The 25,224-nt window shown below is 41.6% G+C and overlaps 1 protein-coding gene across 1 annotated transcript in view; it reads left to right on the top strand.

The window, feature by feature from the left end:
* st8sia4 (ST8 alpha-N-acetyl-neuraminide alpha-2,8-sialyltransferase 4) overlaps positions 1 to 25,224 on the top strand; it is an 80,622-nt gene that overhangs the window by 13,957 nt on the left and 41,441 nt on the right. The window contains exon 3 of the mRNA XM_073067831.1: positions 3,636 to 3,893. Coding sequence (XP_072923932.1) covers positions 3,636 to 3,893 — 258 coding nt within the window. The remainder of the gene's footprint in view (positions 1 to 3,635; positions 3,894 to 25,224) is intronic.

Genomic DNA, 25,224 nt, shown 5'->3' with positions numbered 1-25,224 from the left:
TATAGATCAGTAAGAAGGAGGGAAATCCCCATTTTACAACCAGTCAGTCGTGACAGGTCGGCATATAGAAGGAAGATTGAAAATCTGATTGAACAACAAACTCTTCCTTAACATCAGCAAAACCAAAGAGCTGATTATCAGCTACAGGAGGAAGAAGCCAAAGGTTCATGAGCCAGTTCCCATAATAAGGGGAGCGGAGATGGAGACACTGTGTACTCTTCTCACTACTACCGTTGAGCTTTTGCTACCTTTTAAAAAGAAGTATTTACATCATATTGAAAAGATCTTAAATGCCATTGAAGTGGCATTCAGTGCCATGCAGAAACACTCAAGATCTGGTCGTTGACAAAGCTGAGGGCTACGCTTTGCCAGCTTCCAAAAGTTTCATGGATGTTTTGGATCAGGGCTTTTGGAGACCCTAATATCACTCATGCAACTCTCCGGTTACTGGCTGAAAACACATCTAGATCAGATTAGTACAGGAATGAGGAGACCATTGGTATTTATTATGGGGAATGGGTTATACTGGAAAGATTTGGCCTATCCTATCAAATATGTCCAAAATTGAATATTTGGTGGTGGTTTTCAGCTCCTTGCATTGCCCCTGTTTGCAGCTATCTTCATTGGGATGCGCTTTTCTTGGATCCTACTAGTAGAGCAACAAGACTAAGCAATTTTTATAGTAGGTAAATTCTTATTTTTTGCCTGAGAGTAATCTTAAAAATTATTGAAGACAGAGAAAGAGTTTAAATGGAAATTCACGCAGTCAAAAGGTGAGTGGCTTCAGGTTCCTGGGTGTCAACATCCCTGAAGATCTACCTTGAGCCCAACATATTGACACGATTATGAAGCAGGCATGCCAGCGGCTATATTTCTTTCGGAGTTTGAGGAGATTTGAAATGTCACCAGACCTTAGCAAATTTCTGCTGACGTATAGTGGACTGATTGCATCACCATCGGGTATGGAGGAGCTAATGCACAGGATCGGAAAGAGCTGCAGAGGGCTTTGAACCCGGCTAGCTCCATCAGGGGCACTAGCCTCCATGCCATTGAGGACATCTTCAACAGGCGATCCATCATTAAGGATCAGCTATCATCCTCACCAATCAGGGCATGTCTTCTCAATGCTCCTGTCAGGGAGGAGGTACAGGAGCCTGAAGACACACACATTGTGTCAGGAACAGCTTTTTCCCCTAGGCCACCAGATTCCTTAATGTACCATGAACACTACCTCAGTTTTTGCACTACTGAATTTTTTAATATATTTCTTATTGTAACTTAAAGTATTTTTAATGTATTGCTCGGTACTGCTGCCACAGAACAACAAATTTCATGGCGTACATTCAGTGGCCATTTTATTAGGTACACTTGTACACTTGTTCATTAATGCAAATATCAAATCAGTCAACTCAATGCATGAGAGCATGCCGACATGGTCAAGAGGTTCAGTTGTTTAGAACAAACATCAGAATGGGGAAGAAATGAGATCGAGGTGACTTTGACCGTGGAATGATTGTTGTGGCCAGACAGGGTGGTTTGAGTAACTCAGAAGCTGCTGATCTGGAACTTTGCAGTCTCTGGAGTTTATGGAGAATGATGCAATAAATAAAAAAAATAAATCAAGTGAGTGGCAGCTCAGTTCTGTGGTGAAAAATCCCTGTTAATGAGAGAGGTCAGAGGAGAATGGCCAGACTGGTTCAAGCTGACAGGGAGGCAACAGGAACACAAGTAACTTTGCGTTACAACAGTGGTGTGCCCAAGAGCAGCTCTGAACACACAAGCCGAACCTCGAAGCAGGTGGGCTACATCAGCAGGAAACCACACCGGGTGGTTCCACTTCTGTACCTAATAAAAGAATGGCTTCGAAGTATATCAGTGCTTATCAGCCAGCTTTTGATTCTGTAAGGATGAGGGATTTAACCACCCCTTCATCAAGCTAGACTGGATACCCATTACTCAAGCTAAGCATTGTGGTTTCTTGCGGAAGTGAGAGAAGTAACTGGCAGTAGAACTTTGTGAAACCAAGTTAAATATTCATGCTTCTTTTGATCTGGATATAAGGCATCGTTCGGTAAATCCTTTCAAATAAACAGCAAGAGAAACTGCATCAGCCTCCCAGTGCTGCCAGAGGACCTTGTGTATGGGTATACACCTGTATGGGTGGGGGTTAAAATCTGTCGCATAGGCGGGTATCATTGTTCACTTTGAAAACTTATTGCGGACGAGATGACAGAAATACAGCAGATGTTTATGACTTTTAAAAGCAAGTTTTAAGTGGCACTGTCAGCCCTTTTGAAACATTGTTCTTTTTTTAAATGAAAGATGTCAGAAGTGACCAGTTGCGCAATAATACCAATTACTGAGGCATTACATTTGCTGACAGTGTACAAAGCAAATTGATTTCCAAGGTGTTGACAATAAATCAAATTAGCTGAGAAATAAATGTGAGTGTAAACTTCTGATGAGGAAGAAACTCCTTACCATTCTAGAAAATGTGTTTTAATTTACAAATGCAACTATAGTAATAAATGTTTCTATTCAGAGATATACTTCCAGAAACTATTTTAAAATAAGGGATTATAGCATGTATTTTAGATCTTTCATGATCATGAGGTTTACTTTCATAGTTCAAGTTATTGTATTGTTCTCTCTTCAGTTCTACACAGATAGATTTTGTCAGATATTGGAGTGTAGATATTTTAACATGAAGGGAAGCTTTATTCATTTTATTCAAGTTAATTTAGATCTTGGGGGCAAAATTTACAAAGTTAATTTTTGGCTTTTTCCCTAATAATCACATTTCCTACCTTCTCTAAGACATGTAAATTATATTTTTTATATATCCATCATTGAGGTAGTTGTTTGCTGTTTATTTATGAAGATACAGCGAGGAATAGGCCCTTCCAGCCCAGCAATCCCCTGACTTAGTCCTAGCCTAATCAGGGGATAATTTACAATGACCAAGTAACCTATCAGCTGGTACGTCTTTGGGCTGTGGGTGAAAACTGGACCACATGAGGAAACCCACATGCTCATGGGGAGAATGTACAAACTCATTTCAGGCAGCGGTGGGGAAATGGTCTATGCAATTTGAAAACTACCACAAGAGCACTTTGAAAGAACGGGTTTCCATTTACTCCCCCTCTGTGTGTACCTCTGTTTATTTGAAGACTGCATTCTTTTATCTTTAATTGTCCCTTAAAAAATCTAATTTCCCTTTCTTATTTTATAAACCTACAATCAAACTCCACACCTACTATTTCTCAGTTCATTACATTGAAGTTCAGTTGCTCTCTCCACCTCTGTTCGTACAGATACCTGACCACTAACCTAGAATGTTTGTGTTCTATTTCCTCCTGTTTACTTTGCTGTAATGTTGAAGAACCCATACATTTGTATAATAACCTTATAATGTTAATTATAACATTCTAGGTTATACATCATATTTTATATTGTATATATATATGTATAACATATTTGTAACATATTTTATGATGTATAACAACGGAAAAAGAATTTCCAGTGATACACTTTTCAGTCTTTGATTATGTTGCTTTGGTCTAGTAAAGGTATAAAGCATTTTTATTTTCTGATCCATTTATTACTTTTATTCATTGTCACTTCTTCCAATGCAGGAAGGATATTCTTCGATTTTTAGATGCTGAGAGAGACATATCAGTTGTGAAAAGCAGCTTGAAGCCAGGGGATGTAATTCATTATGTGCTGGACAGGCGTCGAACTCTCAACATCTCACACAATTTGCACAGTCTTCTCCCGGAGGTGTCACCAATGAAGAACAAGCGATTCAATACTTGTGCAGTTGTTGGTAATTCTGGGATTCTGCTTGGTAGTGGATGTGGAAAAGAGATTGACAGTCATGAGTTTGTAATAAGGTAAGACTCCCGAAAATAGATATTAACATCTTTGCAGTTAGCAATTATTTCTTAAGGCACAGAGCTTTGGACTTGGTAATAGATAGGATAAGAGATGATTTTTTTTTAAAAAAGGTACTCAGTTTAAGTTTGAGTACTGATAAAGGGTTTTGACCTGAAATATTGACTGCCTATTTCCCCTTCATTGGTACCGCCTGACCTGAGATCCTCCAACATTTTGTGTGTCTCTGCTTTAGTTCTGTGTTTTCTAATTTCCTTATTTGAATGTAATGGCATTTTCTTTTTAAAGATGAGGTTATGTGCAAGAATCTTTTAAAGGAAATGATGCCTGGTAGGGTGTTACAAGTCTGGTCCTACGTATTGCAAGGGTATGACATCTGCTACCGTCAACAGTTCTGCAAAATTATGTCAAGAAAGTTGCAGAGGCCATCGTTTGCCAGCTGAGTTCCTGACACCTATATCTGTCATTTTGTAGAGGAAGGAGCCAGAGCTTTAACTCTTTAGGATGCAACTCTTGTGCCATGGACGAAGATTGAGAAAGTAATACTATTAAGAAAGAAGTGCCAATGTGTTTTTGAAAATATGTATTTAAAGCATGTTTATTCATAATATCATTTCTATAATTTTGTTGAAGTTCTGTAATTGAGTATTAGAAGTGAAAAGATTGGAAAGAGCTGGCTAAAATATTAAGGCTGTTTGAGTTGTTGATCTGTGGAGCACAGCAGAGAGAGGTAAATCTCATAAAGACTGAGGTGACAACTTTGGAAACTGTTACCCTTCATTGACTTAGGTAATGTTCTACAAATACTCAGGTTAGACCTCATTTGGAATATTGTGTTCAGTTCTGGTTGCCTTATTATAGGAAGGATGTGGAAACTTTAGAGAGGGTGCAAAGGAGATTTATCAGGATGAGGCCTAGATTAAAATGCATGTCCTATGAGGATAGGTTGAGTGAGCTGGGCTTTTCTCTCTGGAATGAAGAAGAATGAGAAATGCCTTGATAGAGGTGTACAAGATGCTAAGGGGCATAGATAGAGTGAATGGACAGACTTTTTCCTGGGGCTAATATGAGGAGGGGCATATTTTTAAAGAGGTTGGAGGAAAGCATGGGCAAGGTATCAGGTAATTTTTTTTATAGAGAGAAGGCTAAGGGCATAGAATGCACTGCCAAGGATGGTGGTAGGGGCTGATATTTTAGGGGCATTTAAGAGAATCTTAGATAGGGAGATGGATGAAAGAAAAATGGAGGGCTAAAGAAAAAGGAAGGTTTAAGTTGATCTTAGAGCAGGTTAAGGGGTTGACACAGCAGGGTAGGCTGAAGGGCCTGTACTGCGCTGTAGAGTGTATCAACAGAGATGATGTGAAGTAGTATTAGTCTAATTGAAAGGAAAGTTGCAGTTATAATGTATAAAAGTTAAAACCTCATCTAACTGCAATTGGAAAGCAATTATTTCACTCATGGGAAAAGCCATAACACTCGGTAAAATGTGGTTGATTTAACACTGAAATGATAATGTGAATAACAAAATGGTAATGTAAGTAAAACATAGTGGTATCACATTCAACCATACTGATGTCCATTCTAATCCCATTAAGCATCAGCAAATTCTCAGTAAGAAAGCTGTTTCTTTCCACTAAGGCCTCCTTATACTCACTAAGGATAAATGCGTGGCTGAGGGATTGGAACGGGGGCAGGGATTCAGATTTCTGGATCATTAGGACCTCTTTTGGGGCAGGAGTGACCTGTACAAAAAGGACAGGTTGCACTTGAATCCCAGGGAGATCAATATCCTGGCAGGGAGGTTTGCTAAGGCTATTGGGGGGTGGGAACCAAACGGAAGAGTTGGAAGAAGAGGCGGCTGGTGAGAGAGAGGATAGGCAGGTAATAGAGAAGACCAGTGGTTTGAGATGTGTCTATTTTAATGCAAGGAATATTATGAACAATGCAGATGAGCTTAAAGCGTGGATCAGTACTTGGAGCTGTGATGTTGTGCTCATTACAGAGACTTGGATGGCTCAAGAATGGTTTCTTCGAGTGCCTGGCTTTAGATGTTTCAGAAAGGACCGGGAAGGAGGCAAAAGAGGTGGGGGCATGTCCCTGTTGATCAGGGATAGTGTCAAGGCTGTAGAAAAGGAGGAAGACATGAAGGGATTGTCTACGGAGTCTCTGTGGGTGGAAGTTAAGAACAGAAAGGGGTCAATAACTCCACTGGGTGTTTTTTATAGACCACTCAACAGTAACAGGGACATCGAGGAGCAGATAGGGTGACAGATTCTGGAAAGGTGTAATAATAACAGGGTTGTCGTGGTGGGAGATTTTAATTTACCAGATATTCATTGGCATGTCCCTAGAATGAGGGGTTCTTGACTCAATATGTAGATGAGCCTATAAGAGGAGAGGCTGTACTTGATCTGATATTGGGAAATGAACCAGGTCAGGTGTCAAATCTCTCAGTGGGAGAGCATTTTGGAGATAGTGATCACAACTCTATCTTCTTTACCATAGCATTGGAGAGGGAAAGAAACAGACAAGTTAGGAAAGTGCTTAATTGGAGTAATATGAAAAATGAGGCTATCAGGCAGGAATTTGGAAGAATAAATTGGAAACAGATGTTCTCAGGGAAATGTACGGAAGAAAAGTGGCAAATGTTCAGGGGATATTTGCATGGAGTTCTGCACAGGTATGTTCCAATGAGACAGGGAAAGTATGGTAGGGTACAGGAACTGTGGTGTACAAAGCCTGTTATAAATCTAGTCAAGATGAAAAGAAGAGCTTACGAAAGCTAGGTAATGATAGAGATCTAGAAGATTATAAGGCTAGTAGGAAGGAGCTCAAGAAAGAAATTAGGAGAGCCAGAGGGGCCATGAGAAGGCCTTGGTGGACAGGATTAAGGAAGCCCCCAAGGCATTCTACAAGTATGTTAAGAGCAAGAGAATAAGATATGAAAGAATAGACCAGTCAAGTGGAAAAATGTGTATGGAACTGGAGGAGATAGCAGAGGTACTTAATGAGTACTTTGTTTCAGTATTCACTACGGAAAAGGATCTTGGCAATTGTACAGTTGACTTACAGCGGACTGAAAAGCTCAAACATGTAGATATTAAGAAAGAGGATGTGCTGGAGCTTTTGGAAAGCATCAAGTTGGATAAGTCACTGGGACACGACAAGATGTACCCCAGGCTACTGTGGGAGGTGAGGGAGGAGATTGCTGAGCCTCTGATGATGATCTTTGCATCATTATTGGGGACGAGAGAGGTTCCGGGTGATTGGAGGGTTATGGCTGTTGTTCCATTATTCAAGAATGGGAGTAGAGGTAGCCCAGGAATTTAGTGAGTCTCACTTCAGTGGTTGTTAAGTTGATGAAGAAAATCTTGAGAGGCAGGATTTATGAATATTTGAAGATGTGAGTAATGTGATTAGGATTAGTCAGCATGGCTTTGTGAAAGGCAGGTCATGCCTTACAAGCCTGATTGAATTTTTTGAGGTTGTGACTAAATACATTGATGATGGTAGAGCAGTAGATGTAGTGTATATGGATTTCAGCAAGGCATTTGGTAAGGTACCTCATGCAAGGCTTATTGAGAAAGTAAGGAAGCATGGGATCCAAGGGGAAATTGCTTTGTGGATCCAGAACTGGCTTGCTGACAGAAGGCAAAGAGTGGTTGTAGACGGGTCATAATCTGCATGGAGGTCAGTGAGCAGTGGTGTGCCTCAGGGATCTGTTCAGGGACCCCTACTCCTCATGATTTTTATGAATGACCTGGATGAAGAAATGGAAGCACTGACACCTTTTGAGAAGTGGAGGGATGGGTTAGTAAATTTGCTGATGACACAAAGGTTGGAGGTGTTGTGGATAGTGTGGAGGGCTGTCAGAGGTTACAGCAGGACATTGATAGGATGTAAAACTGGGCTGAGAAGTGGCAGATGGAGTTCAACCCAGATAAATGTGAGGTGGTTCAAATATGATGATAGAATATAGTATTAATGGTAAGACTCTTTTCAGTGTGATTGGAGGGATCTTGAGGTCTGAGTCCATAGGACACACAAAGCTGCTGCACAGGTTGACTCTGTGGTTAAGAAAGCATACAGTGCATTGGCCTTCATCAATTGTGGGATTGAGTTTAGGAGCTGAGAGGTAATGTTGCAGCTATATAGGACCCTGGTCAGACCCCACTTGGAGTACTGTGCTCAGTTCCAGTCGCCTCGCTATAGGAAGGATGTGGAAACCAGAGAAAGGGTGCAGAGGACATTTACAGGGATGTTGCCTGGATTGGGGAGCATGCCTTATGAGAATAGGTAGAGTGAACTCGGCCTTTTTTCCTTGAAATGACAGAGGATGAGACGTGACCTGATAGAGGTGTATAAGATGATGAGAGGCATTGATTGTGTGGATAGTCAGAAACTTTTTCCCAGGGCTGAAATGGCTAACACGAGAGGGCACAGTATTAAGGTGCTTGGAAGTAGGTACAGAGGAGATGTCAGGTGTAAGTTTTTTTACGCAGAGAGTGGTGAGTGCATGGAATGGGCTGCCGGTGATGGTGGTGGAGGCAGATATGATAGGGTCTTTCAAGAGACTCCTGGACAGGTATATGGAGCTCAGAAAAATAGAGGGCTGTGAGTAACCCTGGGTAATTTCTCAAGTAAGGACATGTTTGGCACAGCTTTGTGGGCCGAAAGGCCTGTATTGTACTGTAGGTTTTCTATGTTTCTATCTTCTATGTTTCTGAACAGCTCTTTTTATCTCCTCCTCGTTTTGTTTCTCTTCCTTCGCATAAGACCAGACCTTTTAAGTATCTGCAGTATTTTCTGTTTTCATTTCAGATTTCTGGCATTGGCAGTTTTTGTTTCCCTTTTCAACCAGGTACTTCAGTGTAACATGAGTGAGCCAAATTAAGTTCTGAAGTTTCACCACAAGCTTAAGAAACTCCTTTTCGATCTGCTCAGTTAAAGGGTAAAGAGAGTCAGCAAAATAAACGTTTGTTGTGCACACAACAAAATAAACGTGATCGGTACATTTCTCGGGGAGGGGGAGGCGAAAGAAGCAAAAACAAATACAGAAAGGTTTGCACGTAACTAACTGGTGGCCCCTCTTGGCTATTTCAAGAATGAATGAGCTACCACAGACGCTTAAGTATTTCAAACGAGTACATGAGGTTTGTTTTCTAGGGTAGATTTGAGAACAGCACATCCAGTACATGGTGTTATTTAAAGCTCTGATCAATACTCAAAGAAAGAGTGTTTATGTAGCTGATTTTGGAGCTCACCATGACCCAATATTATCTCACACTGTAAAAGCAGCAGGGAACATTTATAGCTTGCTACCCATGCATAAAGCTATATATTAAATAAACACCCTGATGTTCAGTTCAATTGATTCTAGTGCAGAGGAAACATCAGGTGGTTTCTATAATGGGCAGTTGATCACTTCAGTTGTACAAATGCAGAAACTGTACCAGGAGGGAATCCCCCTAGTTAAATGTATTCTGTCCTTCCTTTAATCTACACCTGTACACCTGCTTGTTAAAGCAAATATCTAGTCAGCCAATCATGTGACAGCAACTCAGTGCATGAAAGCACGCAGACACGGTCAGGATTAAGTTGTTGTTCTGACCAAACATCCTGGAATTTTCAAGCACAGCAGTCTCTAGAGTTTGAAGAGAATGGTGCAAAAAAACATCCAGTGAGTGGCAGTTCTGTGGGCGAAAATGCCTAGTTGACGAGTGAAGTCAGAGGAGAATGGCCAGACTGGTTCAAGCTGACAGGAAGGCGACAGTAACTCAAGTAACAGCAGTGGTGTGCAGAAGAGCCTCTCTGAATGTGCAACATGTCGAACCTTGAAATGGTTGTGCTACAGCAGCAGAAGACCACAAACGTAGACTCAGGGGAAGTACCTAATAAAGTGGCCGAAAGGTGTATATGTGTTACTACATCAGACAACAGAAAGTTCAAATCAACGACCAGAAGTGTACATACCACATAGGGAAAAAAAGATAGAAGATCTTTTTTAAATTATGTTGAATTTTAGAAAGGTTAAACTGTTCAGAGTCAAAAAAGGGGGGCAAGTATCACAATGCCCATAAATCAGATTAATTTCATTTGGACACAGGAAGCAACTACTTGCCGAAAGCTTATTTATATGATTGCTATAGTGTAGCCAGTACTCCCCATGCTGTTCATTCTTCACAAGGCAACTTCTAAATTAGTGAATCAAAGTAAAATTCCAATGTCTTCTGTTTTCTTTTGATCTCTAACACTACCAGTATTGGTTTTTATAGAGCCTGCAATATTCCTGAGATAAAGAAGTTGTCAAAATCTTTTTATTGGTTTTGATACCCCTTGCAGATTTATTTTCATTTTAGCACTGACGCATTTTTCAGTCTTACTGTGCTTTGTATCTTTTTGATTCACAGTTTCTGGGATAAAAAAAAGGTGGCAGAAGTACAGGCAGACGCAAACACAGATAGTGAAGAAGGGTTTTTGATTTATTGATTTTGTATTGGAATATTTATTTTACACTGGCACATGTGATGGTCCACAATGCTTGGAAGTTGGATGGCAGAGTGAAAGGTGAATACTCTCTGTAGATACTTAACATTTTTTTCAGAAGAGTGAGGGGCCATCTTATTGAAACCTATCAAATGTTGAAAGGCCTTGATAGAGTGGATGTGGAGTGGATGTTTCCTTTGGTGGGTGAGTCTAGGACCTGAGGGTATAGCTTCAGAATAGAGGGACTTCCATGTAGAATGAAGATGAGGAGGAATTTCTTAGCCAGAGAGTGGTGAGTCTATGGAATTCGTTGCAACTGGAGGTCTTCTGTCGCCCATCTCTAACAGCTTGTTCATCCTATCATGCTGCTTACTAATGGTTTCTGGAAATTACTGATTTAAGCAGGATCTGAGTGGTGGGGTGAAGATGCGACTCTACCAAAGGAGGTGTAAGGCACTCCCTCCCTCTGCTCGCCTTAGGTTACCCTAGGGCAAGGTGTACCACCAGCTTAGCACCCACCCCTAGCCCCGCCACCCCAGATCAGGGTCACCTGAAGCCATGGGAGCAGGTGGTGGATGGTCATATGAGCAGCTGGTTCATATAACAAGTTCTGGCTATTGAACCACTGACGCCAGGCAGACAATCTTTGAAGAGTATTGATAATGGCTGGGGTCACCCATCTTGTGAAGACACTGCCCAGATGAAGGCAATGGCAAACCACTTCTGAAGAAAATTTTGCCAAGAACAATCATGGTCAAAGACCACAATTGCCCACCTCATACGACATGGCACATAATGATCATGATGAAGTAGGATCTTTTAGCCAGTGCAGAAGCCATTCAACAGCCAGGATAACAATCCCTGTATTCTTAAGCAACAGTGAAGAATGACAGACAGCATGAACTCCTTGAAGAATCCTCGTCAGCAAATAATAAAGCATGTCTGGAAATTTAACTTACGAGAGTTGCTACTCTGTTTAATGAGTGCACGTCTTCCTTGTTGCTGAACTCAATTTCAGATGAGAGATATTAAGCATGGGCATCAGGCCAGAATGGTAAACTGAATGATATCATGGTTTGCCCAGCCAGCAATCATTAGTATTACATGTACTAACACTCAAGCAAATATGCGTGTATGTATAGGACACAAACAATGGTAAATACCCAACAGCTGTAGTGCAAGTCCTTTGACTCACAATGTTGTGCTCACCTTTTAATCTACACTAAAATCAATCTAATCCTTCCCTCATGCATAGCCCTCCATTTTTCTATCATCATGTGCCTATCTAAGAGTTTCTTAAATGACCCTAATGTTTCTGTCTCTACAGCTACCCCTGGCAGTGCATTCCATGCACCCACCACACCCTGGGTAATGAACTTAACTCTGACATTCCCCCAAACATTTTAGGATTATGCCTTTTTGTATTAGCCATTGCCACCCTGGGGGAAAAAAAATCTGGTTCTCCGCCTAGTTTGTGACTTTCATCATTGTACACCTCTAACAAGTCACCCATGATCCTACTTCTCTCCAGAGAGAAAAGTTTTACCCCGCTCAACCTCTCCTTATAAAACAGGCTCTCTAATCCAGGTAGCAACCTGGTAAATCTCTCCTGCACTCTCTTTAAGGCTTCCACTTCCTTCCTATAATGAGGCGACCAGAAATGAACACGATGCTCTCAGTGTGGTCTAACCAGAGTTTTATAGAGCTGTTACATTGCTTATTAGAATCAGATTTAATATCACTGGCATAAAAATGCTTAGCATTTTAGACTAAGTTTTCTTCCAAACCACAGCTGACCCATGAACTTCTTACGTTATGTGGAAGATTTATAGAGGATTTACATTGCATTGTGCCAGAACACAAAATTGTACATCTGCAGAAATAAAGTTCGAAGTACATTTATTATCACACTTTTGAAATTCGTCTTCTTACAGGCAGCCATAAGAACAAAGAAACCCAGTAGAACTCATTAAGAGAAACCGTCAAACACCAATGTGTGAAAAGAGCAAATCATACAAACAATAAAAAGTAAAGAAATAACACTCAGAACTAAAGTTCACAAAAGGGAGCCCACAGCCACGAAGCCCATCCACCTCAACTGGTCAAGCATTCCGAGGGCAGTCTTACCCGAAGTTCGTTAATGCTTTATTGATTCCAACAAAGGCAATTGTTTCCCCCCTTTTTTTGAAAAGAACTAAGTATTTCAATCTTTTAAAATTGTTAACTGATTTAATGAAATTAATGAAGCATGATAAATTGAGATCCATTTGAAAGTAAGTGAATGGATGTGCTAGGGTGTTAGGTTATACCAGCTTCTGACCTGTAGCAAAAAAGAGTCAGTAGTTCCATATCACAAACAAAGGAACAAAACAAGCTGGGTATGTTGAACCATCTTTTTATGCACCTACGTTTATTATTTACTCATCTTGGGGACAAGGAAACCCATGTATGCTTAAGGATCCTTTGATAATTTGTGAAGAATTTGATAGTACAATAGAGTGATCAATAAACTTAAATTATGTGTGCTATATCCTTTGGGTAGCATAGCGGTTAGTGCAGTCTCTTTACTTAGCCAGCGATCGCTGATGAAGGTTCAACTTGCTCCCTCTGCTATCTGTAAGGTGTTTGTGTGATCTCTCCGTGACCACGTGGGTTTCCTCCAGGTGCTCTAGTTTCCTCCCAGATTACAGAGATGTATGAGTTAGTGTTAGTAAATCGTGGGCCTGCTATGTTGGTGTCAGAAGCGTGGTGACACTTGGAGACTGCCCCCTGCACAATCCTCATTGATTTGAATTGATGCAAATGGCACATTTCACTCTTTCAATGTACGTGTGGCAAATAAAGCTAATCTTTAATCTTTACAGTTCAAAATATAAACATCTTAAGTTTGTATTATTATTCTGCAGCAATTGTGTTTTCTAGGATTACTTGCCTAATTTAACAATGATACAGGGAGGAATGGATAGATTGAAACCTTCAGAGTCTTTCCACAATAACTTGCATTTGATCTCAAGTTACTTTACAGTGTGTTTTCAAATGAACTTTGACACCAAACTATTTAAGAACTTATTAGAGAGAAACTTATTGAAGAAAGTGAAGTGGACAACTAAAGAGGGTTTGGGAACAAATAACGGAGCCAAGAACCTGGGCAGCTGAAGGTCAGGCTGTCAAAGTTGCAATAACTAAGGAATTGGAAGAATTCTGCTAATATAGTGAAAGAGGCTGTGGCCTGCTCTGGGCTCCGTGGCGTTTACTGGGCTCCGCACGGAGCTGAGGCTGTGGCCTGCTCCGGGCTCCGTGGCGTTTACTGGGCTCCGCACGGAGCTGAGGCTGTGGCCTGCTCCGGGCTCCGTGGCGTTTACTGGGCTCCGCACGGAGCTGAGGCTGTGGCCTGCTCCGGGCTCCGTGGCGTTTACTGGGCTCCGCACGGAGCTGAGGCTGTGGCCTGCTCCGGGCTCCGTGGCGTTTACTGGGCTCCGCACGGAGCTGAGGCTGTGGCCTGCTCCGGGCTCCGTGGCGTTTACTGGGCTCCGCACGGAGCTGAGGCTGTGGCCTGCTCCGGGCTCCGTGGCGTTTACTGGGCTCCGCACGGAGCTGAGGCTGTGGCCTGCTCCGGGCTCCGTGGCGTTTACTGGGCTCCGCACGGAGCTGAGGCTGTGGCCTGCTCCGGGCTCCGTGGCGTTTACTGGGCTCCGCACGGAGCTGAGGCTGTGGCCTGCTCCGGGCTCCATGACGTTTATTCGGCTCCACATGGAACTGAGGCCAAGGCTGTGGATTCACTTTTGTTCTGAATGCTATTTGCTTACTTTTATTGTTTGCGTGATTTATTTCTATTCTTCTGCACATTGGATGCTTGTTGGTCTTTTGTTATGTGTTCCGTTGGGTTTCTATGTTTTGTCGCTGCCTATGAGAAGATACATACTTTGATAATAAATGTACTTCGAACTTTGCTGTTGGCCTGGAAGAGATTGAAGAGTTAGCTATCAAAATTAAGGCAGGCTTTGCCAGAGGTTAGTGAACACCAGGGAGAGCTGAATGCTCTGAGTTAGTATATGAGTGATAGAGTTCCGGTTTATGGAGGGTGGAAAGAAAGAAAACTACTCAGGAGCATGTAGGAATCGTCAAGTGTAGGGATGATAAGAATGAGGATTGGATTTTCAGTGGCAGAGACTGAATCCAGCAACATATTTGAGTTGGAATGAGATGCATTGGAAATAATGCAACTCTATAGCTGCAGTTTGCAGTAGAGACTGGTGGCTTTGGTGTGAAACTTCGCAATATTTAAGATTATAAGATATAGGAGCAGAGTTAAGTCAATCGATTCAATGAGTCTGCTCCGCCTCCCATTTCCTCACTTACTGAAACTGAACTTTCTGCTCAACTGGTCCTGAACATCAGGCAGACAGTTTAAGAATTCAAAAACCATGAGGGACAGGAGTAGTGAGGAGGAGATAGAATTGTCTGTCATCGATCTGTGTCTCGAGGTGACTTCACTGATGGGCGACTGGTAAATGAGAAATTGGAAGGTGCTAAGCATAGTTTAGATCATAAGACATGCACTCGGAGCAAAATTAGGTCATTCAGCCCATTGAGTCTGCTTCACCATTTGATTATGGCTGATTTTTTTTTCCCTCTCAAAACTCATTCTCCTGTCTCTTCCTCATAATCTTTCACGCCTTTGTTCTTGGAGGGCAGAATAGAATTATGCAGGAGCGGAAAGAGATGCCATTGGGTTCAAAATTGACTACACACAGTATATTTACTCAGTGAAAATCACATGTGAGAGTTGGCGATGCTAGATTAGACTGCTGAACAATTTGACTATTCAAATTCATGAGCAGTGAAGAAATTCTGAGTAATTTGCCTAATGCCACATTTGATGAGCTCATGAACCCACTCTTTTTCATCGAGACGGTAAACACCTAACTGCTACCTCTCTGATGGGTAGAACAATAAGTGGAAGACTACAAGTTCTGTTAGTCTTGCTTCTCCTCATAGTTATTATATATCCTTTGTTGTTCCGACGTATACAGTACATAGAAGCCATTTTGTTAGTATCATTTTATCAAACAGTTGTGGGTAAACTGAAGGAGATAAGATAGCACTACCTGAAAATAAAGTTAAATTGTTCATGAGATTTGATTTTAATTAGAAGTATTGTTGAAGAGAAGTGTAAGCAGAGTTCGTCAATGAGTAGAACAATGGAATATGCTTAGGATGTTGTCACGCTTAATTGTTCCATTTGCCAGCTGAAAGCCACACTGAAAGAAAATGTATGTAGGAGATAAAGTTGTACCACAACAGTGCTGAATCCTCAGCCCATCCTGCCAGTGGGCATTTTTCTCTAATCTCAAAAATGTGTTAGTGAAGTGACCATTATTTGTGGATTTCACTGAAAAAGTTACACAATGATGTGATCCGCAGATATTCCTGTACGTTTGAAAATAATCCTGATTTAAACTTTGGACGTTTTGAAAGCTTACCTCACCTGACCATTCATTCATTGCAGTTCATTGTTTTGCGTACAAATTCAATAGTCAAAGTTCAAAGTAAATGTATTACATTTAGGTTGATTTTCTTCCAGTCCTTTACAGGGAAAAAAGAAATACTGCACAGTAGGATTTTATGAAAAGCTATACATCAACAAAGACTAATTAAGACCATTGTGCAAAAGAAGAAAGAGAAATTATAAATAAAAATAATTCTAAGAGCACGTTTTATAAAGAGTCCTTGAAAATGAATTTTATTCCTGAATCTGGTTGTGTGGGGCCTAAGGCTTCTGCGCTTTCTGTCCATTTGGAGAGGTGAGAAGAGGGCATGACTTGCTTGCGGCAGTACACCATGTGGTGGGCAGAGCCTCCTCTGGAATGAACTGAGATGTATCCACTGCTTTTTTTCCATTCCTGGATATTGGTGCCCCCATACCAGGTCATGATGCAACCAGAGAGGAAATTAAGAACCTGGTGGAATGGTGCGAAGACAATAACCTATCCCTCAATGTCAGCAAGACGAAGGAATTGGTTGTTGACTTCAGAAGGAGTAGCGGACCGCATGACCCCATCTACATCGGTGGTGCGCAGGTGGAACAGGTCAAAAGCTTTTAAGTTCCTCGGTGTGAATATCACAAATAACCTGACTTGGTCTAACCAAGCAGAGTCCACTGCCAAGGAGGCCCACCAGCGCCTTTACTTCCTGAGAAAGCTGAAGAAATTTGGCCTGTCCCCTAAAACACTCACTATTTTTTATAGATGCACTGTAGAAAGTATTCTTCTAGGGTGCATCACAACCTGGTATGGAAGTTGTCCTGTCCAACACCGGAAGAAGCTGCAGAAGATAGTGAACATAGCCCAGCACATCACACAAACCAATCTTCCATCCTTGGACTCTCTTTACACAGCACGCTGTCGGAGCAGTGCTGCCAGGATAATCAAGGCCACGACCCACCCAGCCAACACACTTTATGTCCCTCTTCCCTCTGGGAGAGGGTTCAGGAGCTTGAAGATTCGTACGGCCAGATTTGGGAGCGGCTTCTTTCCAACTGTGATACGATTGCTGAACAGCTCCTGACCCGGATCTGGGCTGTACCTTCCAAATATCCGGACCTAACTTGCACTACCTTACTTTCCCTTTTCTATTTTCTAATTATGATTTATAATTTAAATTTTTTATTATATTTACTTGGATTTGTACTTCAGGGAGCACGAAGCGCAGAATCAAATATCACTGTGATGATTGTACGCTCTAGTGTCAATTGTTTGGTGACAATAAAGTAAAGTTAGGATATTCTCCACTGTGCATCTGTAGAAGCTGTCAGAGTTTTTGGTACCATGTGCAAACTTCTAAGAAAGTAGAGGTGCTGCCATGCCTTCTTTGTGATGGCACTTACATGCTGGTCGAAGGACAGAACTTCTGATATGTTGGTGCTAAGGAGTTTAAAACCAAAGAGCTCCACCTCCATTCCTCTGAATCAGGAGTTCCCAACTTTTTTTAGGCCATGGACCAATGCCATTAAGCAAAGAGTCTGCGGAGCTCAGGTTGGGAACCCCTGCTCTGTTGAGTACTGGCTGATGGACCTCCAGTTTCTTTCTCCTGTAGTCAATAATCAGCTCTTTGGTTTTGCTGCCATTGAGTGAGAGGTGGTTGCTGTGTCAACACTCAACCAATCTCCCTCCTATATGCATATTTGTCACCACCTTTGATATGGTCAGCAGCAGTGGTGTCATCAGCAAACCTAAATACTGCATTAGAATTGTACTTACCTGCAAAATCATAAGTATAAAGTGAATCGAGCAGGAGGCTAAGTACACATGTACTATTATATCTGCTTACAAACTGAAATGGTTCTCAAATTTAACTGTATGTGAAACTCCAGGAGCAGTTTGCACTTGAAAATATACAGAAGTAAGATTAAATCAGAACTTTTGGTTCATAAGCATTGGAAACATGATGTAGGGTAGCCTTAAATAGTAACTGAAAAAGACACTGTGTGGCACACTGTTGGAAATAATGAGTTGCTTCTTCCCAGCGCTAGTGGTCTGCATCCAGTCTTGCATTTTGCTGCCATCTGTGTGGAGCTTGCATGTTTTCCCCGTGACCATGTGACTTTCCTCGAGTGTTCCAGTTTCCACCCACTTCCCAAAGACGTGTTAATTAACTACACTAAATTGCCCGCGGTATGTACTGTAGATAACTAGTAGGATCAATGGTGGTGTGGGGAGTTGAATGGAATGTGGGGAGAATAGGGGTCAGAGAAAATTAGTAGTGGAATGGGATTGGTCTGTCAACCAACATAAACTTAATGGGCAGAATGGCCTTCTTTTATGTCGTGTGGAAATCTGAAGATCAGTGATTATTACATCTTATTTATCCTTAACTTTGCTGTACCATATAGTTCCTGGCCTGTTTTGGACTGGTTCAATGCCAGAATCAGTCTATCACTTTGGTACATCGTTTTGCAGTCTCTGATGCTGTTCCATTATGGACATAGACCTCTGTGCCATCGAGGCCATCTTCAAAGGGCACTGCCTCAAGAAGGCGGCATCTATCATTAAAGACTCTCCCCATCCAAGACGTGCCCTCTTTGGGTTATTACCATCGGGGAGGAGGTACAGGAGCCTGAAGACCCACTCCCCCTACATTAATTCAATGGTTTTCTCAAGTAATGTTATGTCTTAGTTTGGAAAAAATCAGAAGTAGAACTTTTGATTCTCGATTTGATTTTGAGAGAAAATGGGGTTCTTTTGCCAAATATTATCATTTAATTTGAATTAAGTTATATGGTTTCCTTCCAATTTTTTTTTATAAATATGAAATGGCAGTTGATGACTCTTTTTTTATATTTAGATGATGGTCGAACGTATTGTTCCAGGGGGTTGATTCCTAATGGTTTTGTTTCTTTTTTTTTGTAGTTAGTGGGTTTTTTTTTTGCTAGTTGGATGGGGTTCTTTTTTTTCCCCTTTTTCCTATATATATATATATATATATATAAATTTTTTTCCATTTTTATATTTTCCGATCAGCTTTTTATTCTTTAGCTTTATTAATTGTATACATATTAATCTGTTGAAGTTTTGTATCATTTTATAGCTGTAGAAGATTATGTAACAATAAAAAGATTTTTAAAATGAAGACCCACACTTCAATGTTTTAGGAACAACCTCCACTATCAGACTTTACGGATTTACGAATCCATGAACTCTGCCTCGTTATTCCTCTTTTGCACTATATAATTATTTATTTTTGAAAAGTGACAGTAACTTTTATGTCTTGCACTGTACTGCTGCCACAAAACAACAAATTTCACAACAGGTATCTGTGATAATAAACCTGATTCTGATTCTGAAATGGGCCTTTTTGCTTAATAGATGGGCGTGATGTGATTTAAGGCTCACCCTTAGATTTCTGTGACAGTGGTTGTGGGCCTTGGTGAGCTGCTGCAGTCCGTGTCGTGTTTGCACGACATTAATGGCTTCTCCGTTTCAAGATTTTGGTTTGACCACAACAAAGTAATAGTGCTGTGTGACTCAAATAGGACTCAAGATCAGGGCGTATTGCATGGCAGTTCTTAAAGGAAGTTAAAGATTAGTTTCATACACCACATGTGCATTGAAGAAGAGTGAAACGTGTTGTTTGAGTTACCAATCAACACACTCAGGATGTGCTATGGTGCAGCCTGCAAGACTTGCCATGCTTCTGGTACTGACACACCACTTCCAACCTACCGGGAGTGTGTGAGGAAGGGGGATCACCTGGGGGAGGTGAACGCAATCATGGGGACAACATATAAGCTCCTCACAGACAGCAGCGGGGACAGCAGCTTTCTAAATGGACAATGAACCCGTGATTACTATACTTAACGTAATTTACAGTGTTTATTATGATGTATTGCAATGTAATGCTGCCGCAATTCAACAAATTTCATGATATATGCTAATGATATTACTTTGTAAACCTAATTCTGGTTCTAGCACGTGCTTTGTCGTAAAATGAGTAGCTTACTTCAGAATGGGACCTGTCCCCAATCTGCCAGGGGAACCGTAGCATTAACAAACAATCTGCTGGAGGAGCTCAGTGGGTAGAGAAGTATTTGCTTGAGAAAAGAATGGTGTTTCTTCAGCAGGCTGTCTGTCGCTCCAGATTCCAGCATCTGCATGTCTCTCCAGCTATAGCTTTAACACGGCTTCTACAGTGGAACGGAAGTGTGAGAAATTAAGCCAGTGTTTGGTTTCTTCATGTTGGAGAGGGCTCTTGCCTGGCACCTCAAAGGTGTTCAACAGTTGTTGGCTCCAACCTAAATGCTGCTCAGGTCTTGCAACATGCAGCCACAGAATACTTCCTTTTTTAAAAGTATTGCGATCAAAAAGAAAGAGCCCTATTTATTGCTGGTGGGAAGATTATTGAAGTGGTAATACCAGAAAATGCTAGGCATAGAGTTAACATTTCCGTAATTTTGCGAACTACGAAATGTTAGAGGCCAGGCCTATTTAGAGTTGTGGTGAAGGGTGAGGGGGATGTCTGTAAGAGCTTGTAGACCAGAACAGACCTACTGAGGCAATTAGTGATGGTCGCAGATGAGAAAGGGAAAGGGTAGCGAAGGTGTGTTCATCAGAGTTGATCTGCCTGGATAGAGAGGAGGCATACACTCAGTGCTGCAGCAGCGGGATGTGGACTTCTGCTGTTAACAATCTGAGATAAAAGAAAGCATAGGAAATGCCCAGCAGGTCAGACAGCATCCGAGTTTGATGGCCCATCCTCAGAATTGGCCAGTTCTGCTGCAGACATAGTGACCTGAAATATTTGAATTCACTGCTGAGTCTTGAGGGTGGTGCTGTACTCAGCTGGAAGATGAGATGTTGCTGCTTTAGGTTTTGTTTGAGTCATGTGAGAGAGGATGAAGTGGGAGTGTACCAGGAAAACAAAGTCACTGGGTCGCCTTTGCAGATTGAACAGATAATTATTGTACAGGGCACCCAATCTGCATTTGTTTTCTCTGATAATGGATGGGCACTCTGTTTCGTCTGGAAGAGAGATGAAGTGTATTGGACCGGGGTTCATTATTCATCAGCGACTTGCGTTATGTTCTCAGTATTATTTATTTACTTTTTTTTGTATTTCCAGTTTGTCTTCCTTTGTACATTGGTTGTTTGTCAGTCTTTGTGTGTAGATTTTCATTTATTCTATTGTATTTCTTTGTTCTTTTGTGAATTTCTGCAAGAAAATGAATCTCAAGGTTGTATAGTATATGGTGACATGTACATAATTTGATAATAAATGTACTTTGAACCTTGAGAACTTTGCAATGGCTGGTCTCCAGCTATACCCGTTTTCATGTAAACCTGGTGGAATTTTCCTCTGACCCCCACTGACTTCACTTCCTATTTAATGCTCCTTAAGAATATGAACATACCAGCCTATTGTAGGACTGGGTCAAACGGCCCTTTTGAGCTCGCTCCACCATTCAATAAGATCCAGTGATTTAAAGATTAGCTTTATTTGTCACGTACGTTGAAACATTGAAATGTACAGTGAAGTCTGTCGTATGCATCAAATCAAATCAGTGAAGGATGTGCTGGATAGAGCACAAGTGTTGCCATGCTTCCAGCACCAAAAGAGCATGCCTACAGTTTACTAACCATAACCATATGTCTTTGGGATGTGGGAGGAAACGGGGGCAGCAGCTGGAAGCTCATGCTGTCACAGGGAAGTCATACTAACTCCTTATTGGCAGCGGTGGGAACTGAACCCTAACTGGTGATTGCTACTGCTACGATAGTGTTCTGCTAACTACTACTGATCCTGGGTCTCATTTCCCTTGAACAACAGTCTTCTACGGAGAATTAGGAAGATTTGTAATCCTTGGAATAAACATTTCTATCCCTTTTTTTCCCACACCTGAATCACTGTCCTCGTGTTTGAGACTGGCTCCCCGGCTGTGAACTACCCAGGTAGAATAGACAGCCTCTTGCATTCGCTCTCTCTCCGAATCTTCACTGTCTCAATCTCCTCATCGTTCTAAACAGGTATCGCCAAACTTCCGCAATCACTCATGAGTGGCTCGGTTGCTGAGCTCTGACCCGAATCATATTAATTGAAGGAATGCTTAGTGCTTTCTACAGCATGTGATTGTTTCTGCTGTTGAGTGTTGTATCTTTGCACAAGTCAGACCTCATTTCAGATATGTCCAGTGCCCTTCCTGGCTTTTGCACTTTCGCTAAACATGGTTCAGGTACCCAGTTTGTTGATGAGGGACTGAAAGGAATTCTTAGCCATAAGGTTACAGTTGTGATGAATTGCAAGGTGATAGTGCTACTAATGGTTCATTGACATTAACTGAATTAGAGTAATTAGAATTAGGTTTATTATCACTGAAATCTATGGTTTTGCAACAAATTCAATGAATTATGTTATGAAATGTGTTGTTTAGTGGCAGCATTATGGTATAATACATAAAAATTACTTGAAGTTACAATAATGCCTACAAAAAGTAGTGGATACGGCTCAGTCCATCATGGGAAAAGCCCTCCCCACCACTGAGTACATCTACATGGAGCACTGTTACAGGAAAGAAGCATCCATCATCAAGGACCCTCACCACCCAAGCCATCTTACTGATGCCATTAAAGTGAAGGTACAGGAGCCTCAGAACTCACTCCACTAGGTTCAGGAACAGTTATTACCCCTCAACCATCAAGCTCTTGAACCCGTGAGGATAACTTCCCTCAATTTCACTCACTCTGTTCCCATAACCTACGAGCTCACTTTCAAGGACTCTTCGTCTCATGTTCTTGATGTTTATTGCCTTTTTACTTACTACTATTTAGATTATTTTTGTATTTGCACATTTTGTCACCTTTGGCACATGGGCTGTTGGTCCATCAGTGTGTGGTTTTTCATTGATTCTGTGATGTTAATGTCATTGGTACCAGTGACTTCCAACTTCAGTGAGCACAACTTCCGCTGCTCACTCTCACCCCAGTCTGAGACATCCCAGACCTTGGCACCTGGAAGGCAACATTCCATCCATGTGTCTCTTTCTCAACCAGTCTGCTGTGCTAATTATGGAATCCCCTATCACTACTGCACTCCTCTCCTTTCCCTCCCCTTCGGAGTCACAGAGCAGGATTCAGTGCCAGAGAATTAACCGCTGTGGATTTCCTCTCCTTGCCCTCCCCAACAATATCCAAAACGATATACCTGTTGAGGGGAACAGCCACAGGGGTACTCTGCACTGGCAGCCTATCCCCTTACCTGCTTCTGGTGGTCACCCGTTTACCTGTGTCCTGCACTTTAGGTATAACTACTGTATGAGATGTCAGTCAATGCCTGTGCCTCACAAATGATGCAGAGTTCATCAAGTTCCAGCTCCAGTTCCTTAACATAGTCTCAAGGAAGCTGTAGCAAGATGCACTTGCAGGTGTAGTCTACCGGGACACTTGGGGTCTTCCTGCCTTCTCGTGGCTCACAGCTCACAGGAGCATTTCACCTTTCTGCCTGGTATCCCCACTGCTCTAACCCTGCAATAAGAAAGAAAGAAAAATTAAATGAGAAAAAGCTACCTACAGTCTCCACCTCTCCTTACCAAAGCCTCTTTGAGCCAAAGCCTGAGCTCCCCACTCTAGCACCGACTCGCTCACACGATGGCCGCTCCACTTAAACCTAACTCTTTTTTATTGCACCTTGCCCAGTGTCTAATTATGCACATTCTAACATCTTCTTGGGAACTGTGGTGCACAGAATGTCCCGACTGCCCCTCTTTCTTCTTTTGAATGTACAATTTATTTCCTGCAATGACATTATATTGGATACTTATGTTAAAAGTGTCACAGCTCAGTGGTATGATTTTTGTGGTTATGACCTTGTTAGCTATTTGCTTGACTTATCTATGGAGCAGTTTTCCTACATTTTGGTAGTTACCTCCCAATTTTTTTAAGGGTCACTTTGGTTGTGCTTTTGTTATATTCTGCCTCAGTTCCTCAATCACACCAAACCGATTTGTCTGCAATTATTATACTTATTCACAGCCCTGACATTTAATATTCTATTTTGGAGGGCGCTTGAGGGTTGACTGTCCTCTAGCCATCAATGCTATCTTGATGTTTATGTTCCGCAGACACCCCAGACATCTGTAGCCATATTTTCCACAAAGCAGAACGTTTCAGATCTCAGGAGAAAAATTAATTCATGATGCTGCAAAAGGGTGTGGATGTTGATTGCAGGTTTTACTCAGATGCACCAAATATACAAAGAGGTGTGCAAGCAATGGCTGATAATTTCACACTAATTTAGTGCTCCTGAAGAGGATCATTTGTCTATAATGTCTCTACCAGGGAAGATGAGTTACCATGTAGACATTGATGCAACCATGATAATGGTGCAAATTTCACAGAATGATCGGCAGACTTTTATCTGCAAGAGTCTAAAATTATACTCCAAGTTGTAGGAGAAGTGAAACCATTATCTCTGGTCTCTGCTGTGAGCTATGCCACCCTTTCTGCTTGAGTCTGAGCAAGAATATTGATAACATCGGTATCTTATTGGATCTCAAGACAAGCTTCTGATTTACACATTAACTGTAATGTCAGACAGTCTATTTTCAACCCTGGACCATTGATAAGCTACATCTATATCAGTTGGTACAACCTCCGTCATTGGTTTTAACAAGTTCAGTCCATCTTTGTCTTCCATCCTCTATCCACTTGAATTCATTGAAAATTCTTCTGCCTCTACCTTAACTAGCATTAGATATCATCCAGTTAACTGTTGGCTTGGGTCCCTGAAAAGTGAGATAAAGCTGTTATCAGAACTTTCTTGTTGCTGTCACAATCTATCTGGGGGATAGGTGGGGGAAAAGATCTCCTGATTTTCACTGATGAAGGATCTTGGCCAAAAATGTAGACCACTTATTCCCCTCCATGGATGCTGCCTGACCTGCTGAGCCCCTCCAGCATTTTGTTTTTTCGCTCCGGATTTTCACTAAGCAGTGAGAATGTCAGCAGAAGGACGTGGAACTGTAGTGAGATATGGGACAGGGTGCAGGCAAATGGAACTAGCGTAGATGGGTATCATGGCTGACAAGGACCAGATGGGCCAAATGGCCTGTTTCTATGCTGTATTACTGCACGACTCCAGGTCTCTATGAATTGCCTCTTCTGATCACCTCGCCAAATGAGTGGCAGCTGACAGGTAGAGCGTGAGAATGAGTCGGAAAAGTCGGGAACAGTTCTATCACTGTTCCAAGGCAGCTTTCCTTCATTGTGGAATGCTTTGAAAATCCCATTACAAAATTCAAGGGGCTAAGACCTATTGTTATGGGTTGTGTTTCCTTTATCCAAGCAACTAGACATA

This window comes from Hemitrygon akajei, chromosome 2 (assembly GCF_048418815.1).
Source record: "Hemitrygon akajei chromosome 2, sHemAka1.3, whole genome shotgun sequence".
NCBI lineage: Eukaryota > Metazoa > Chordata > Chondrichthyes > Myliobatiformes > Dasyatidae > Hemitrygon > Hemitrygon akajei.
This window is presented reverse-complemented; position numbering and strand designations above follow the sequence as displayed.